Raw genomic sequence first — 18,873 nt, 5'->3', positions numbered from 1 at the left:
GTCAAAACATCTATATCCCTTTTGATCCTTCCCGTATCCCAAAAAAACGTATTTAATGGAGCATGGGGAAAATTTAGAGCAATCTATTTTAGGTATGTGCACGAATACTGAGCAGCCAAATATTCTGGGGTCAAGTGTGAGAAGTGTAAGTATCTGGTTTTGTGTAGAGAAAATATCAAGAGGTGTTTTAAATTTTAAAATGTATGTAGGATGGCGATTAAGCAGGTAAACTGAGGTGGCGATGACTTCTGACCAAAAAGATTTTGGGACATGAGAATCTATGAGGAGTGCTTGAGTCATTTCTAAGATTTTTCGGTTCTTACGTTCAGGTACCCCGTTTTGTTCTGGTGTATGGGGACATGTAGTTTGATGTTCCAAATCCTTCTCGGTAAAGAACTGACGCATATTTGAATTCACAAACTCTCCCCCATTGTCTGATCAAAGTATTTGGATTTTTCGGTTATACGGTGTGTGTACGAGGGTGTAAAACTGAGTAAATTTTTCAAAACATCATATTTTGATTTCAAAAAATAAACCCAAGTCATACGCATACAATCATCAATAAATAACAGGAAATACTTAAATCCATAACTGCCCAAAACAGGGGTCGAACCCCAGACATCAGGGAAAAAGAAATGTTCACACGAGAGTTATTAAGCTTAAATGAGTGTATGTGGCTTTTTGCTAAAAAACATGTGTCGCAATGAAAGGAAAACTGAGTATTTGAAAAGCGGGGAAAAAGCAAGAGTAGATATCCTATGGAAGGGTGTCCTAACCGGCGATGCCAGAGCCAACCCTGTGATTCAGTCGACCCTTGAGTCAGCATTGCAATACCGGGTTGGGTCACCTTATCCACATAGTACAACCCTTCTTGTTCAGTGCCACGCCCAACTGTCGAGCCTGTCTTGAGATCCTTCAAGACACAGAAATTCGGCTGCATTAGTAGGCTGCATTGTAACTCCTTATTAACATGGCTACCAGACAATAATTTGTTTGCCAATGATGGAACATATAAGCAGTTTGAAATCTTCATCGATGGAGAAATTTTGATTGTGCTTGCTCCTTGGACCGGAATTAAGTGTCCTTTGTTGTTTGGACAAATTTTTTCTTTCGAAGAGTAGAAACGTTAATAAAATCAGATATCAAAAGATATAGTATCAGTGGCACCACAGTCAAATATCCACTCACTATCCTTTCCTCGTGTCTCAGACGAGCCAATAAGAGTTAGGGCCTGAAATTGATTTTTGCAAACAATACCAGGGTCAAAACCCAATTTTGGGTTTTCTATAGTCTTTTTTATATTTTTGGTGGAAGAATGTGGGGCTGTTTTGGAAAATATGGACCAATGTGGGGTATATTTTGGGATTTAGCAAAGTTTATAGGTGGGTTTTGGTATTTATGTGAGGCTGGTGCATTAGGTGAAGTAGGTGGAGATTTTGGGGTATAGTTTGAAAAAACATGAAAGTCAATGTATTTACTCCCAAAATTTCCATTACCTTATTCGTTCCAAACCCTGGCCGTCGGGCTCTCGCCGTTTCCTCGCTTTTCCGGTCTGCTCCATCACCGTGTTCACTGCTGGAGTTGCCTGCTGGTTTCCCGGTATCGGCGACGCGGTCAATCACTGTAATCGCGGCCCGTCCATTGTTCCGGGTCGCCGACTTTGCTGCCCTTGCCTTTTTCATATCGTCACACCAATCTGGGTATCCAACAAGGAGAAAACATGCCTCTTTATGTGTTTCCGACCACCACAATGTGAGCACGTCAATTTGCTCTTATCCTCCCCCTGTCGTCGGTTCCACGGGCAATTGGCGGTGTTCGGTGGCTGACTGCGACGGCTGCGTTCAATGGTTGAGAGACCAGAGCCAATTCTGTGTCCTGCCTCCTTCGCAAGGCTGCCTCCAGTTCCAAGTATCTGGTCGTTGTTCGATTCTCTTCGAACTATCCCGTACGCAACACGTACGGTCGGTAAAAGATCCTGCCTCACTATCTCTTTTTTTACGGCCTCGTATTTGTCCTCCAAGGCAGTGATGAACTGGTATAACCTCTGTTTCTAGACTATCTTGTTGTATTTCTCAATCACTGATGCTGCTTCCCCGTCTATGGGTTTTGGCCCCCGTCGGTTAATTTAGATCCATAAGCCTTGCAGTTTGTTCCATAGTGCCTCTAATACCATTCCATCATGTTTGATAACACTTGTTTGTCGATGCAAATCATATACTTGGAACGGATCGGTTCCATTGCCATATGTGATGGCAAGGCCCTCCCACAAGTTCTTCGCCGTCGCGTATTGCGACACTTCGGTCACCAAATCAGCTTCAATATTATTTATTATCCAGATGAAAACGGTGTGATCTCGTTGCTGCCACTGTTGGTAAGATGGGTCAGATCGAGGGGGAGGGTCGGACACTCCATCGATGTGAGACGTTAGCCCCTTTCCCCCGATCGCGCGATTCATTAGGTTGGCCCAGAGAGGATAATTTTCCCCGTCTAATTTCGACTGGACAATGGTTTCTCCCAGAGATTGGGGATGTTGAGTCTTGACTATTGGTTCTGGTTTGTTTGGTATAGAACTGAAGCCTTGCCTAAAAATTCCTCAAATTGAGCGGTAGGTGCAAACTTTGGCTGCGTGTCTCCATTTTTGGTTTGGATGTTTCTGTGTCGGAATGCTCGGCGTCAGACATATTGGTTTGTTTTTTTTGCAGGTACAAAAGGTCGGGAAAGGTTTATGGACGATGATGAGATTGTTCGGAGTCCTCACCCGTTCGTGATACCATATTGAAATGGAGAGAATTGGGTAATTCTTGTATATTGATTGTAATCATTCGTCCACTAGTTATAGGGTGATACAAGCTTATTTCTGGTAGTGAATAATCTATTCTAGTGTGTATCAATCACAGGTCAATTCTGAATCTTTTCCATCTATGCTCTTTTCCTTGTTTGGTATGTTCTTCATTGGGTAAGTTTGACAATTTCAACCTCAACATCGGCAATGCAATCCGTCCCATTTAAACCACAACTCAATTTCAAAATTATTTAAAAAGAGAGAACTACTTCATATTTCTTGAACTTAGAATATAATAGTCAAACTAATTAAAAACTATTGTTTAAAAAAAAACTAAGGAGTACTACTTAATATCACTTGAACTTAGAACATTAAAGTAATTTAATATTAAAAAATACAAACTAATTGAAAACTATAACTAAAAGTAAAAACTAGAATTAAGAAACTAATCATACAATCTAACGTTCTCTAGAATGAAATATGGGTATTACTATTTATTAGTAATAGTAAAAAAAACATTAAATAATTAAAAAAAATTGAAAACTCGTTGTGGCCGTCGCAACAACTGCAATGCAGCCGAGTGAGGGTAGCAGCCATGTTGAATTTCGCATCGCAATACATGTGCGGCTGAATTGTGTGTTGGCTAAACTTAAGTTTGGTGATAATTTTGACTAAAATTTGGGGATGGGATGGGCTGATTGATTAGCAATCGTTGACCTAAGTATGCAAGTTTCGAAGATGCATTGTGGTTAAAAAATGACAAAGATTCAAATAGTTACCCCTCCCACAGACCCACACTACTTTATTGTCACACGAGAGACTCGAGAGAATTGAATTTGCATGAGATAATGGCGGCAGCAGCAGCAGCAGTTGAGATTATTATAAAATAAAGACAAAATACAGTTCTACTAAAGGAATATGTTCATATTTTACTCAAAACTGAGCTGTACGCAAAATAAAACGTATGTCAATATAATAATGATACTTACATTAATTGCAATTCATCGAATTGGTATTCAAGTGCAATTTGCCCAACATATCATTAAGACTATAGTTCAGATAACTAAAACTCATTGTCCTAATAGTTTGGAACTTGGAATCCCACATGATTAAGAAAAAAACATAATAAATCGATCTTTGAACTCAAGAGTAATATACTATCTATACGTAAAAAAACATAGTTGGTGAATAGTGATGGATCAGCAAAAGGAGAGACAGTAGACATGTGTGTATTCGAATGGCCCCCATTGCAAAAAATGAGAATCATTTATTTAGGTACTGTTTTGTTTTGGGTCCAGTAACTTACAACCAATAATTTGTCTTTGATTTAGTAGTACATGACATTTCTCTTAGATTTCATATATACAAATGGATAATAGATTTTCAAGTTGAATACAAGAAACAAATATTACTCTAATGATCCCATAATGTTATATAAAAATTCATATCAAATGGAAATATAGAAGGCGAATGAATTGAAACCAAATGCAATCAACCAAATATGCATACTGAATTGAAACCAACTGTCAACCAAATATGCATAATCCATAACATTATACTTATATATGCACATAAAATAACTACAATTTCAAATTAAGAAAACTTTACCGAAAACAAAATATACCCAAAATTCAGAGGCAACTATAAGTGGTAGTATGGATGTCAATCGAGTCAGTCTAGTAGATTTCGGTCAACTCTACTCTGATACAAGCAAATCGAGCTGAAATTTTAACAGGTTAAAAAATTTACAAACCAAAACAAAAACATTCGGTTTTGGGCTAGCCCGGTGGGTTAGTCCACAGTTGACAAGAACACTATATATTGAGATAATTAATCCGTACTACACAATTTACACACAGCCTCTATATGGGCCCAAACAATGGACTTAGAGTTGTTAAGGCCCGGTCTACACACTCACAAATCACGGGTCTAGTGGTAGTACTAGTAAATTTTTTTGGTTAGCAATTAATTATTGGAAGAGAATCCAATGAGAGAATTAGCGAGATCATAAGTGACACGTGTCACCTGCTGCTGAAGCTGAACATTCCCAATAATCCCAAGCCCAGACGACGTCGCTGCGAAGGCGAAGCAGAATGTCCCTGCTGAGTCCACCGGAATCATGTAGTTCTTCGCCGGTAAATCCAGCTCCTTCCCGTTCGAGAAATGAAACGACACCGTCGGCACCTCCACGCTCGTCCTCGAGCTCAGATCGTAGCACGTGTCGAACAGCGCCACTCCGTCCGCCTCCAGCAGGTCCGCCGTCCCCTTCCTAAACGCCTCTCGCATCGCGTCGTACGCCTCCTCCTGCAGCCTCGTCACAGCCGTGCCGGAGTCCACAATCACGCCGCCCTCGCCGCTGTCGACGTTCAGCTTGAACGTCGACGGAGAGATCGGCAGCATCTCGCCGGAGACGCTGATTCCGGACAGATCCACGTAGTAGAACGTGGAGGCGGAGGCGGAGTCACGGTCGACGAGGCAGTAGGAGAAGGAGGTGGGGTGGCGTTGATCTGCGAGGGGAAGGAGAGCTTGCCGCCGCCGAGGCCGATCAGAGAACAGGGACTGGGTGTTGGAAATGGTGGCAGAAACATGAAGGATATTATCGGAGTTGGAATTGGGTGCTGGAGGCAGCGGAAACGGAGAGGATCCATTGATGAAAAAGGAGGATTGCCAACCTATGATATTTTTACAGATTTTGAATGTTGGGAGGGAGAAGACACGCTTTGAATGGGAAGAGAGGAAATAGGTTTGTTTTGTTAATTTTAATATGATTTTGGGGTTTCACTTGTTTTGCATGAGCGTTGACTTCTTATTTGTGTCATGAAAAGAGAGTCGAATAATAACTTGGTGTCTATTTTCATAATTTGATCATAGAGACAAACAGGCAGCTCAGCTGTGATTGTGGAACCAACATTGGGATTTTAAAATAATTCAACTCTAATCAAATTTATGTAATTTAATGAGGAAAATTTTCTCTACTTCTTTACTTGAATTGGTGAATTTGGCCTCGATATAGAGTTATCCACAAGTGTATTGAAAAGCTTTATTGGGGTTTTGCAGGATCTACGAATCACAATCAAATCGGTTTTCCATTATAACATGTGATAGCACTATCGTTGTTTTAAAATCAATGCAAAGCAACCAATTCACTGAAAATATCATTTGAGCTAGAGCATCACAATTTTATTTTTATTCTTCGTTAGTTTGATAAACACACCATTTAGTACCACGTACATAATTTCAACCCATTTTTCTTCACACTACACAATAATGATGCAAACAATACATATTGGGTCATATTTGCTTTTTCCAATCATAACCCTTTTTCAATTATGTTTTTAATTTGTTTTCCGTGGGATGACAAAATGGTGGACCAAATTAATGAGAACTAAGCATAATTGTACTATCAACTCTTTGGTTTGCTCTTATCTTTGTTGCATGGATGTTGATTGCTTAAACAATTGGCCTACTAAATTCTTGGGAAACTTGTACGGTCTTGCAGTTGAAGGTTTTATTACAATTTTCTTCATGATTTAGAGTTTTAAAGTAAAGTAAATTTTAGTAATAAACTTATACGTGATTCGAACTTTGGTTTCAAAATCACAGCAGATAATGCTACATTATAGTATCGTGGTATGCATAATTATGATTGCGCAAATTTAGCAATTATACAAGGGTAGTGAAAGAGAATGTTAAAAGTTTAGGTGGTACTCACAATTCATGAAACTTTAAAAGCTTGCTGTTCATATACACGTTTGACATTCCAATTATTATGGTTTGGTAAATTTTGAAACTATTATCAGAAAATACAAGAGTTTATAATAATTTGTGATAAAATGGAAAGTAAATGGAAAGTATGTATATAATTAATACTTCTTCTTAGTCACTCGTACAAACCAGAGCATGTATTGCTAGCTATTAACTAAAGAAAATAAAAGAAAGAAAAAAGGCGACTTGTTGATTCGGTTAACCGTATACAAGTGAAATTATGCCCATTTGTATAATGTGGATTTGAAAACGAACTCAGATCACATTGTAATAAAAGCAAGACATAAATGCAAAAACAATCCTACAAGGTAAAGCAGCAGCAGCAGCAGCAGCTAGTACAAAACTAAACCATGTAATTTCTTTGTATGAATTACCAAGAGATGTGACTCTACAGTCTACAAGTTAACGGCAAGTACGAAATGTCGTTAACTCAGGAAATTTCCTGCCAGCATGTTCGGAGCTCCTTGCACATACCCTTGATTCATACCCGTACCAACCATCTGTTGTGGTGGCTGTTGTTGCATTTGAGGATTTTAATGCTGTTGCAGCTTGGACATTGGCTACTACTGTTGTTGATGCGACTGAATAAGAGGTTGTTGTTGTGTCTTATGCGCCATGAGGGGGGTCGTTGCTGCTGCTGCTGCCTCATATTTGAAGTTGCTGAGGATTGGTTATTTGTGGCTTAAACACTACCATATCCTGGAGAGACATGATGGGTATGATAGTCAGGTCGAGAGACAGAGAGAGAAAGGTGTAGCAGGACCAACCGGAACCAGAGTAAGATAGTATTTCTTACCCGGGGTAAAGCTTTGCAGTCAGGTGCAATGCTTTATAGGAATGTGAGAGCAACAGTGTCTGGGATGGTAACTGTATTACTGCACACTACGAGTTCCATCCAACTGAGAAATATGAGAAATGCATTCAAAACAAAACAAAACAAAAGGAATTCGTAGTTTGATCAGATAAGTTAATTGATTAGCAACTGTAGTTTGAACAAAGTTCGTAGTTAGTAGCACTGATGACTTACAAGTTTCTTATCTTTAAGCTGATCAAGAAATCCATGCTGATCCATTGCACGAAAAACTAGAAACTCACCCTTTCCAGCGTATTTCCTGGCATACATACCAATAACCTCACAGGTAAGAATTCAACTACAAATATAACATGTATCAGACATGCGAACAAAAGGAGTACAACTTTTCTAAGAGGACATTACTTGTTATTCATATGGTCCTGGGATATCAGGCGAACCATCTGCAATGTCGGAGGCCAATTTGCACCAAGCCTGTAAGAAAAAAATGTTACTCCCTCCGTCCCATTACATGTGACAGTGAGACATTTCTTTTGGGCATGAGTTTTTAGGAGTGAAAAAAAGTAGAGAGAAAAAGTACGATAGATATAGAGTGTTGCTTTTTGCCATAAAATGAAATGTCTCACTTAAAATGAGACGGAGGGAGTACAAAGTACATAAAGTCAATAAGATGTGATCATTAGGTTCAGTTGTCAGGGTAAGGGAAATAGAAGCACATTGCCATTGATGTTGAGAGAAATCATTCTCACGAGTTAATCAGAACCGCAGAATAACAATGAAAGAAATGTGTAAAGGCAAAGTAAAGAATTGGGGAAATTTGTCATACGTCTCAGAAGCTGAGGACTTCCTGTATCCCTGACACCAGAAAACTGAATATAAGAACATGAAGAAGTAAAATGATAGAATAATATGAATGAAATGGAAGGTTTTATACTCAAAACATTTCAAACTAACAATTATCCAAAATTCATGTAACCAGTTTTTTAAAAGTAGAACAGGATTCAGAATTTTAGTTTGTAAGGGCTTACCACCAGTCTAGTGATGAAAACAGGCTTGCCTTGGCGCTGTCCTGATAAGTTTCCCTGTAACAACGGACTCAAAAAAAGTTTCAGAGGCTGAATATGCTTACACTATGGCAACAACGGACTCAATTTTGTATTTTGCATGTTGTTTATTCTTTATTTTCCGCAAGCAAAATCACAAGTAGATTTTCAAGGAAAAAATCCTTTGATATTTTTTTAGTTACTGGAAAATCTGCATATTTGGTTGCTTAAGCCTATATACCAACAACTTGAGAAGAACATAAGTTACCTCCCAGAATTTAACTTGTATTGGTAGTGATGGCGGCATTGTACTCGATGTCTGCTGATTGATGGGCATATTTACCACAGAACCATTCACCCCAACAGGCTCCATTCCTGGTTGCATCGGTTGGGACATTCCTGGAGTAGGCATCATGCTGTCATTTCCAGAAGGAATACCAGACGTACCTCCATCACTCATCATGTTCTGATTCATACCCATTCCTATCTGTGCCATTTGTGTGGTGGCAGCTGGTATTGGCAACGATCGGGTAATTGATGCGACAGCTGATGGACCAGATGACATTACAATTTGAGCTGAAGGCACTGACGACGTCATTCCACTAGACATCATATTTGGTAGCATAGGCGTACCACCCATAGAAGGAAGCGCAATAGAGGTTCCATTAGCTAGGACTTGACTTGCTTGTGCCACGTCATTCAAAATTCTCACATTTGCTGCTGCACCTCCAACTGGAGGCAAGGAGGGCGTTGTATTGTTTACAAGAGGTTTCATATCTTGAGCATTTTCAGTGTTTGGAGCCATTTCCTGTGACGTTGATATTGGTGAAGAAGTTTGTAAGCTTGCAACAGCTTGAGAAGCAGGCTTAGCAACAGCTGAAATTTGTAGAAAAAGTGTATAGCATAAGCACCAAATATTTATATTGCCAAGATTATAATAGAACTCATCCAGCACAAATCAAAATTAGAAAGCAAGCAACCATATTCTAATAATCTTAGATAACTTCTTGATCAAGAGCGAATAAATAGATAGATCATAGAGTGTGATGACTAAATTATTCACCTAACATCAGAAAGAATTCATTGGAAGTGATATTTACTTCTAGAAGATCTAGGTTCATGTTATTTAAAAAATTAAAGCATGACAATAATAGGCAACAAACTAAGATAAGCATGCAAAAGCCACCTGATGGAAGTGGTCCAGACATCAAAGGAGCGGGACCAGTTGGTGTCACATCCATCTTCACGGGGTTTTGATTTGATGGCAAATTTAACAACCCGGACCTAGTTAAGGCAATGCGAGCCTCCACAAAATTATCTGAGATGAGGACAAGGAAGTGAGGATTTTTAACATTATCTGGCGGTGGATCTGTGGCTCGTGGATTGTTCTTTCCCTGATTAACATGTCGATAATATTCAGCATAGTCATTAGCTCTTTGAAAGATAAAATACAAGCTGAAAGATTCCATCTCAATTCAATTCAAGGACTGGAGTGGAAACAGCAAATTGCACAACCATCAAAACATTACAAAAGCAAAGCAAAAGCAACTCTAATGAATTTAGAGTAAACCCAGACAAGTTTGTAAGGAGCACAGTAGGATGCAAACATATAAGCTTTAGGTAAGTGGAAAACGTACTGCATTGTAGATAGCTCCTAGTTTGGGTAGCTTCCTTGGACAAATAACAGATAGAGAGATAGCAGACTGCAAAAAAAAACAAATGCTGGTGAGATGCCTAGTAATATGAAAAGGCTTTTATTCAAGGCAGATGAAATATTTTCGCAGTACCTGGGCGAATGATTTTGCTACTGCTTCTGCATCAAATAGGCGATTATCTGTTGGTGTTTCAGTGTTGTCGCTCTGCTCTGTACGCTGGGATTGTGATCCATACACAGGTGTTGGCAATGGGTAAGGGTTGCTCGCAGCAATAAGAATACAATGTCTTTGTGATTGTGACTCCATATTCTGATTTTGGTTTCCATTTGAGGTAGAGAACATCTAGTGAATGCAACAAAAAATAGTATAGTAAATTACAATAAAATGTTGAAGGAATGACAATAATACAATGGTGTATAGCCCTCGGTTACATACCAATTATCATCAAGAATCATAATGCAGAAAATTAGGATCAACTTGTAGTTTAGAGGTAATTCCCGAGTCATAATGTGGCCAAACATTAACAAGGCAATTTGTATGTCGCCAACTCCAAAATCAGAAGATACCCTATAATAAACTTGGAAGAATAAAATTACACATCCAGATACCATTAAAGCTTCACCTAGCCCTTCAGCAATTGCGGCATCACTGAAACCACCACCTGCAAAAGGTATGACTGAGAGCCAGTGCAACAACAAGTCCATGTTCCTAGTCCAACCAGTCCGCCGTACAAGGCAAGCTGAAAGAATGACAAACATTGATGGTAAGATTATATAAGGGAGGATAATATTACTCTGGATTTCTTTTCAAATATGTCAAACAGGAAATGGAGAAGGTTAATATTAGAACACAAACTACACACCACTGTATGGACCATGAACGGTAAACACAACCAGTGATAGCTCCACTTGTGGGGTTGATGTCTCCTGAAAAGTAAAAACATAAAGAAACATGAAATAGAAGAACATAACATGAAAAAACACCAAATCTAGTCCTAATAAAAAGATTATTCACTCAAGTAAAATATGAAAAGTGTCATTTATGCGTACCTGACCTATGGAATCATCCCCACAGAAACATCTGCAAAGATTTAAGGAAAAAACTGCATGAGTTCAGTCTATTTTCACATTGCTTGAGGATCATAATTTTCACGCAAATAGCAGTGCAAATCCAATCTTAACAGTCAATACAAGCACAGTTAACATGCACTACTAAGCAAGCCAAGAATTCCAAGACAAAATCATGATCAACTAGACGTGCGCACATACACACACACACACACAAAAACGCAGTGGTGTAACGAGTTTTTTAGAAAGATACCGAATGATCTTGTCCAAGTAGTCGGAGAAGATAGTCTGCCAGAAGGGCCCAGTGGCGGCAGTGCCTTCGACAACTATGATCAACTGCTTCGCCGCCATGAGTTCGACGAAATTCCCCAATCAATCGTCGTTTTCACTGCAACTTTTCTTCATTTGTCTCAGAAGGAATTTGGGATTAATTTGGGCGCCCTTGAGCTTGATTTGATTTCTAAAACACACTTTCAATTCCCTCTCCGTTTTAATCAATCCAGCAACTAACTAACTTTTAAAGTAAACCGTAAATTTCCGTAATGGTAGAAAATAATTTTGTTATAATAGAAATAATTTTCTCCTCTATTCTCTTTATCTTTAATACTCTAAATATTCATTTCTTAAACTCCGCGACAAAAAGGTTTCGTATCAACTATAAGGGAACAGAGGGAGTACCAGACTAGTTTTAACTGCAAAATACCAAACATATTCATTACACTTTTATTCGTAGTTCATGATAGGAAATTCATAGACTTAAAAACAATGACGTCATCTTATGTAATTTAAAAATCTGGAGTTCATTATAAGTTTGTCATTTGTTCATTATAATGACCTTCAGATTATCGTATAATGATGTTGTTCTACGTTTAAAACTAATTTGATATGGTATTGAATATTGATCATAGTCCTCTATTATATACCTATCCAGTATCTCTATAAGACTTTCAAGTATTTTATCTGTAGTATAGTTATTAAGCTTGAAAAGTGACAAATAGAATGACATGGGAGAGAAATAAGAAAGGGGGGTTGAGTTTTTAAATAGGTTCTCAACTTAGGCCCAAATTAATGGCTTTACCAAATATTTTAAAACAATTTCAAACTTTAGTAAAGCCCAATTCTCAACCTCAACACGTGACTTACACATCTCTTATGCCGCAATATTTTATATCTTGAATTCACTGTAATAAAAAAATGGTTAAAGACATTTTTATTAACGCTAATTTATATTTTTAAATATACCATGACATTTCGAAAAGTGTTATCATTATTGGTGTCTCAATTAAAATTAGAGGATATAAATAGAGGCGTCTTAAACAAAATCAAAATATTAAGTTAATTTATCCTTAAGACGCTTTCTTTTGCGTCCTAAATTATTATTATTTAAAAAAAAAATTCAATGCAAGTAATTCCGTCTCAATTATTGTGTTAAAAAAGATATGTTTATTGCAGTGATCCATAACGAATACTTTTATGAATGCATGTCTTTTGAATCCTAAACTATATTTGGCTTTAATCTATGTGTAGACTTGATTAATCGACTTATTTATACATAACGCAATTATTGTGTTCAAAAAGATAAGTTTATTGCAGTGATCCATAACAAATACTTTTATGGATGCATGTCTTTTGAATCCTAAACTATATTTGGCTTTAATCTATGTGTAGACTTGATTAATTGACTTATTTATACATAACGCAATATCTTAGTTCCATATTTCAAGATGCACAATCCACATACAATAACAGTGCAATTTCAAAGAAAAACTCATACTCTTAATTCCATATTTCAAGAAATATTAGTATATAGTATCTGAATTTCATCATGATAATATCTATTTAAATTTTGCTGCCATTTCCTTATCATTCATGCATATGGGCGCATTTGGGGATGTTAGTATGCCTTGAATTTGTACAGTTTGCCGCTAGCCAAACAGAGGCATATTTATATAAAAGTAGGGCACATAACTCTGTAATCCGAAAATACTAAAAAAAAAAAAAAAAAAAAAAAAAAAAAACTCTGTAATCCGAAAACAATCTGAATACAATCTGTTCTATGTTTCCCACCCGTGGACGTAGCAAACAAAACGTTGGTGAACCACGTGAATCTGTATTTCTTTATGTTTTTATTTGTCTCAGTTATACAATTGTTCTATTCTGTCATAACAGATGAGCATGATAAGTACAATTATACAATTATTCTATTCTGTCACAACAGATGAGCATGATAAGTACAACACGCCACACCCAATTCATATCTATACTCATATAAAGGGAGACTTGTTTGGAAAATTTACAGAAGTGCCACTGGGCCCACATTTGGACGGGAAACGTCATAAAATTTGGCAATCTTAGCTTAATTTTTATTATCTTATTGTAAAAGTCAGTTTGTTTAATTTGGATCTTAAGTGTGATTAGTTTTGTATGCATCGATAATTCAATGTAGGGTTGTAGCCTATTTCTGTTAGATTTGCATAGGCTTTATAAAAAACACCACTATTCTATTACAATATATATATAATTATTTCATTGACTGGAAAAGTAAAGCTGTAATTTTTCAATATCTCTTTTTACTGCAGAAAGTTCTACCGAAGAATGGCACCTTTAATTACCTTGGTTAATAATCTTCTGCCTAAAGTGCCTACCTCTGTCATCAAGGTCTATTGTGTCCGGCTTTATGAGAACAATTCTGGAGATAAGAATGATAAGACCTTGGAAGCTGTCTTCCATGATCGCGTGGTATGTTTTCTGACTTCTTCATATTCTGAAAATGAATTTATAATAAATATCAGACTTATAATGGAGATAACAAAATATAAGAAAAACAAACTATTGATTACTTTTAGTTTTTTTTAACATATATTTTCATTCTCTAAATTATGGTCATTTTTGTGAATAGGGCACCAGAATTCAAGCATCATTTCCAGGGTATTCATGCCAGAATATTGCTGCTAAACTAAGGGACCGAGGGTTATTTTGCATTAGGAATTTTCTTGTGAGACCAAACAATCTCAAGAACAAGACCACCAGTCACCAATTTAGGCTCACCATGGTTGCCAAAACTAAAATGTTTGAAGTCACAGATTCTAAATTCCAGTATTTTATGTTTGCATTTAAGAATTTTGATGAGATAGCAAGGCTTGACCGAGCTGCTGAAGAAACATTTTTTGGTATTATGTTTACATATTTTTAGGTATTTTGTTACTTTATATTTTTCTAGATATTAACTTTTCAATTTTGCATATGTAATAGGAGTGATTGCTGCACTGGGAGAGTTTTATGTTAGCCTAAATATAGACTCATTGAGGTTGAAATTGAAGATGAGAAGTAAGTTGAAAACGATGTTGAAAATTAAGAATCAAGGTTTCTAATCTTATTAATCTTTTTTTCCCTTTTATTGCAGTCATAACAGGATCTTTTGCACAATTTGGGATGCAAACGTTGATTCTTATCTTCAACAGTTGGAGAAAAGTAAAGGAACATTGCCTATAATAATTGTTCAATTTTGCCGGCCAAATATTTTTAGAGGTAATATGTTTAACTAATATTTATTTTTCTGTTTGTTTTTAGTTTTTTTTTGTTTCTATTAGTTTTTTAATTTGTTTTAATTTTTGTAAGTTTTTTTAATCATTATTTCAATAACTGTATTTTTTTAGGTGAGATGCGTGTGTCCACACATTTTAATTCCTCCCAAGTTTTTATCAATGCTGATATAAGTGAGGTTAAGCAGTTTACAAGCAGGTATGATAACAACTGTTATTGAATTTATTGTATTGTAATAATATTATGTCATTAATTTTAACATTCTTATATTTAATTTATTGTTTTAGGATATCTGGGGATCAAACTTTCATGAGTATGGTGTCATTAGGTGAAGTTGGAAAGAATATAAATAGTGAGTTTGATGACCTGCAACTGAAGAGCCTGGAGGATGTCTTGTGTCTTGAGGTAGTGAATATTTTTTTATATAATTTTGCCTTTTTCTTTATTGTTGTTACTTTACTGATTAAAATCTCAACTTAGTTTGTGTCTTATTCTTATTCACAGAGTGGTTCATATTGGGTGTTTGGAAGGGTTATTTCTGTGGAATGTCACTATGGTCAATGGTTTTACGACTCCCGCAAGATTTGTGTAAAGAATCATGAATAAGTTGCCCCTGGGAAGTATTATTGTGTGCGTTGTAAGAAGACTTTTGGTTATGCCAAAAGGAGGTATTTAATTTTATTATTGTTATAGTGGTTTGATTAGTTTGATTAATCAGAGTTATAGCATTTTTAAAATTTTTTAAAATTGAATCTTTTGTAGGTACAAATTTGTTCTAAATATTGTTGATGACACTAGCAATGTTTCACTTCTGCTTTGGGATAGAGAGGTTATTCAGCTATTGGATTTGAAAGTTGAAGATATTGTTAATGCAGGTGAGGTATATATAATAAGAAACAATGCTATAGTTTTTATAATTTGAATATATCTTATAGTATCTTTTATTTTTGTTGCAGATTCATTTAACTGATTCCATTCCTAGGAGGATAGAGGACAAGTTTTGTGGACAGAATTTTTTGTTTAAAGTCCAGCTAAAGGATCATTTTGATTATCCAGTTAGTTATCCATTTACTGTGAATAAAGTCTGTAAAACTCCTGAAATTGTTGAAAAATATATCCCTGAAGGTTTTGTTTCAGAACATATTAGTTCTCAGGTGAAGCTGTCTGATCTATTGTTTGGAAATGATCTTGCTGAGGTATTTATTTTAATTATTATTATTATTCTATTTGTTTTATTCTGTTATTAATTTTTTTACGTTACAGGGCACTCAGAAAAGCTTTCAAACACCAAACTTGTCCAATATAGAGAATGACAATAATTCTAAATGGATTGAGGAAGGCACTGGGAAGAGATGCTTGGATATGGAGTTTGATGCATGTGAAGATGACACTGATTTTGAGGCTCTTAAAAGGCAGAAAGTGAATGGTGGGAGTAGATCCTTATAAAGATATTTGGCTTGTGTTTTGAAGTTATGACAATGTTTAAGTTTTGTTTTTTGGGATCATCTTTTTAGCTTATTATTGAGCTTTTAAGCTTATGACTTATGATTTATTGTTATGTTTTATTCTTCCTTAACATTCTATTTAAGTTTTTTTTTTACAGTGGTTCATTATACCAGTTTTATTTTATGTTTTTATAGGACTGTTTAGATATTTTTAATCTCTTTTCTCTTAGGTTTACGGAGCATGCTTTACATATTAAGAAATTTTTAGTGTACTTTCACTGTCAGCTTCATTTGTTAGACAAAAGCGTGTTCAATCTGAGTATACTTAACATGATCTTTTTACTAAACATGCATGTGATAGAGATTATCCCTATCAGTCACGAGAACCCCGCAAGAGCATTTTCCAATTCACAATCACTCAATGTTAGTGGGCGCACGGGTTCAATAAAGGTGGTGAGGGCACTTGGTGGGTAGCTAATGCTTTCAAGAATAAGTATACTTGCTGTATACTTACTTAAGCTAACATAACAGAGCCCAAGTTCATACAAAGCAGAATGTAAGATGGTAACTAACACGTTGGAAAACAATCTGCAATTTTGAAGAGTTTTAAACTAAGTATCAATATATACTTTTGAGTTCAAGTAAGTAAATATACCTGCTATATTTTTGTAAATATGAATATAATTTAGGGCATAGATTTAGGCTTACAACTTTGTTCAACAAACTTGCCATTTTATCACTGCAAACCATGAATAGGTTAGTGTTTCAGATGTGAATAGACTAGGGATTCAATTTATTCAGTCCCAAATAAAGTAAAAATTTTAGCTCTGTTTGCAAACAGATATGCTCTACCTTAATTAGTCAAAATTTGAAACATGCTATGAAAAAAGATATTGATACTCAAAGGAAGAACTTTCTACCTTTTTCTAGTGATGGATAGGATTTCATCTCCGTTTGCGTCTTCTGCTTGTCCGTGTTCATCGGTGCAGGCGGTTAGATACTTAGGATTTGTGCTTACGTCGCTGAATCAGTTTTTGAGGCTGTTAAGTTAGCAGCAGTGGAGGAAAATAACGCTGTAGATGGCTTCCACGGCTTCGATTTCTTCGATTCTGGTCAAGCGGTGAGATTCGGAGGATTTAGGTTTCGTCGCTGATTCTGTGTTTGAGGCGCTGAAGTTCGCGGAAGTGGAGGAAAATAACTCCATAAACGGCTTCTATTTCTCCGATTTTATCGGTTGAGGCTTAAAAGGTGGAGAGCGATTTAGGGTTTTGTCGATTTGGTGATGGTTATGGAATTTTCCACGATTTTTCTCTCGAACGGGCGATGAGTAGATGTGTTCGTCGCCAATTTGCTGTTGGGGTGGAGTTTTTTCGCCGTCACCGGTGACGTTTGTCGCGGTTAGCTGCGAAGTCGGCGAGGAGGATGATCTTCTAGGGTTTGTAATGTCGATGCTGAGAATGAAAATTGCTATTTATATTTTCGTTAAATTATGTTATTAAATCATAATGTTGATTAATTATATTGATTAATTGTAGTTTGTTATTGTTAAGTGAGTAAGTTTAATGAATATCGTTTGGGCTCCTTCCTTTTTTCTCAAAATTGGGTCTTTTAAAAAAATCAGTTTTTATATTGGGCCAGTTTCAGATAAATGGAAATATTTGGGTTTCATTTGTTTTTTGTGTGGGCTTTCCTGAAGAATTTAATTAGGCTGTTTTTAATATGATGATATTGTTTGGCCCAGAAGTTCAACTTTTTTTGGATCATTATTATCATAACTCTCTACCATTATAATTATAAATTGTAGTAGTTGATAGGAGTTTCTATTGTTTTCGCATTTTTATAATAGTCGTGCAAATTTCTTAATTTCTTCCTAAATCGCGATTTCTTTGTGCCCAAAAGTTTTGTACCAACTTAGTTGGGACGAAGGGAGTATAATTTTTCTTTGTGTAGTTGACGTTGGGGTATTCGTTCAGTGTCTTATAATTATAAGTGATAGTGTTACTACTCATCAAGGTGTATTTTTATTCCCTGAGAATAACCATCATTGTTATTCTCTTTAGTTTTATCTTATTTTCCTTATTATTCAACATCTCTTTCGAAAATCGTTTTGCCCGTGCATAGCACGGGTGTTAACACTAGTTTCAGCAAAAGCAAAGAAGATAGTATTCCAAAATTAAAGCAGCGAAAAAGATACCAGAAAATTGAAAACAAAAAAACTAAAAGTTAAAACCATTTAAATTTTTAAAAGAAGAAATAATTTTTCAAATTTCATCTCCATTTTTTTTCTCCTATCCGACTCTACATTTACAATCATTTTTTCCAAGCAACTTGAACCAACATAATTATCAATCTATAGTCTATGGTAAACAACAAAAATACACCTACGAAAATCTCGAAATAAGATTTCACATATTATCAATGGGGAGCATTAAGGTCCTTATGCCCTCTTAGTGTTATACACAACACTAATATCAGCCTTTTGATCTTTAATTTGGAAGACTCAGATCATTTATTCCCGTGTGACATTATTAGCACCGAAAATTACATTATAGGAATAAAATAGGTATCACAGGAATTGGAAGAAACGGATTTGAACTGCTTGTCCATGATTTTCGCGTTTTTAATTAGGAAGATGATTCACACACACACACTCTCTCTCTCACCATCAACATTTTGTCTCCCTCACTTTCTCTCTCTTTCAAACCCTAGTATCCCCAAATTTCTCTCTCGGATCATTACTAAGCATCACAAATTTTCTCTAT

General features: G+C 36.2%; 2 protein-coding genes and 2 long non-coding RNA genes across 10 annotated transcripts; 1 reads left to right on the top strand and 3 right to left on the bottom strand.

Moving 5' to 3' along the window:
- Positions 1–1,451: 1,451 nt before the first annotated feature.
- Positions 1,452–2,920, top strand: LOC121802820. The gene is made up of 2 exons (XR_006050849.1): positions 1,452–2,605; positions 2,703–2,920. It is a non-coding gene; the product is annotated as an uncharacterized LOC121802820 (long non-coding RNA).
- Positions 2,921–4,399: 1,479 nt separating this feature from the next.
- On the bottom strand, positions 4,400–5,655 carry LOC121803407 (protein ASPARTIC PROTEASE IN GUARD CELL 1-like). The gene has a single exon (XM_042203075.1). It carries the CDS (start codon positions 5,180–5,182, stop codon positions 4,748–4,750), a length of 435 nt encoding a protein of 144 aa, XP_042059009.1. The 5' UTR covers positions 5,183–5,655; the 3' UTR covers positions 4,400–4,747.
- A 968-nt stretch (positions 5,656–6,623) lies between these two features.
- On the bottom strand, positions 6,624–11,671 carry LOC121803536 (mediator of RNA polymerase II transcription subunit 25-like). Of its 6 annotated transcripts, XM_042203169.1 has the most exons (15): positions 11,377–11,671; positions 11,106–11,136; positions 10,919–10,982; positions 10,665–10,795; positions 10,189–10,398; positions 10,039–10,104; positions 9,588–9,795; positions 8,879–9,277; positions 8,670–8,800; positions 8,387–8,440; positions 8,185–8,213; positions 7,764–7,832; positions 7,575–7,659; positions 7,344–7,429; positions 6,624–7,246 (listed from the first exon to the last, which is right to left on the bottom strand). In XM_042203169.1, the coding sequence occupies exons 1-15, from the start codon at positions 11,472–11,474 to the stop codon at positions 7,237–7,239; spliced, it is 1,671 nt and encodes a 556-aa protein (XP_042059103.1). In that variant the 5' UTR covers positions 11,475–11,671; the 3' UTR covers positions 6,624–7,236. The 6 variants fall into 6 exon arrangements, 4 of the variants coding, with proteins under 4 accessions (XP_042059103.1, XP_042059102.1, XP_042059104.1 ...); XR_006051054.1 differs by having other exon boundaries at positions 7,344–7,446; positions 8,670–9,277; XM_042203168.1 differs by having other exon boundaries at positions 8,670–9,277.
- A 1,895-nt stretch (positions 11,672–13,566) lies between these two features.
- LOC121805865 lies at positions 13,567–17,573 on the bottom strand. 2 transcript variants are annotated; one of them, XR_006051544.1, is made up of 3 exons: positions 17,032–17,573; positions 16,767–16,850; positions 13,567–13,887 (listed from the first exon to the last, which is right to left on the bottom strand). It is a non-coding gene; the product is annotated as an uncharacterized LOC121805865 (long non-coding RNA). The 2 variants fall into 2 exon arrangements; XR_006051543.1 differs by lacking the exon at positions 16,767–16,850.
- Positions 17,574–18,873: the final 1,300 nt, after the last annotated feature.

This window comes from Salvia splendens, chromosome 5 (genome assembly GCF_004379255.2).
Source record: "Salvia splendens isolate huo1 chromosome 5, SspV2, whole genome shotgun sequence".
In the NCBI taxonomy this organism is placed as follows: Eukaryota; Viridiplantae; Streptophyta; class Magnoliopsida; order Lamiales; family Lamiaceae; genus Salvia; species Salvia splendens.
This window is presented reverse-complemented; position numbering and strand designations above follow the sequence as displayed.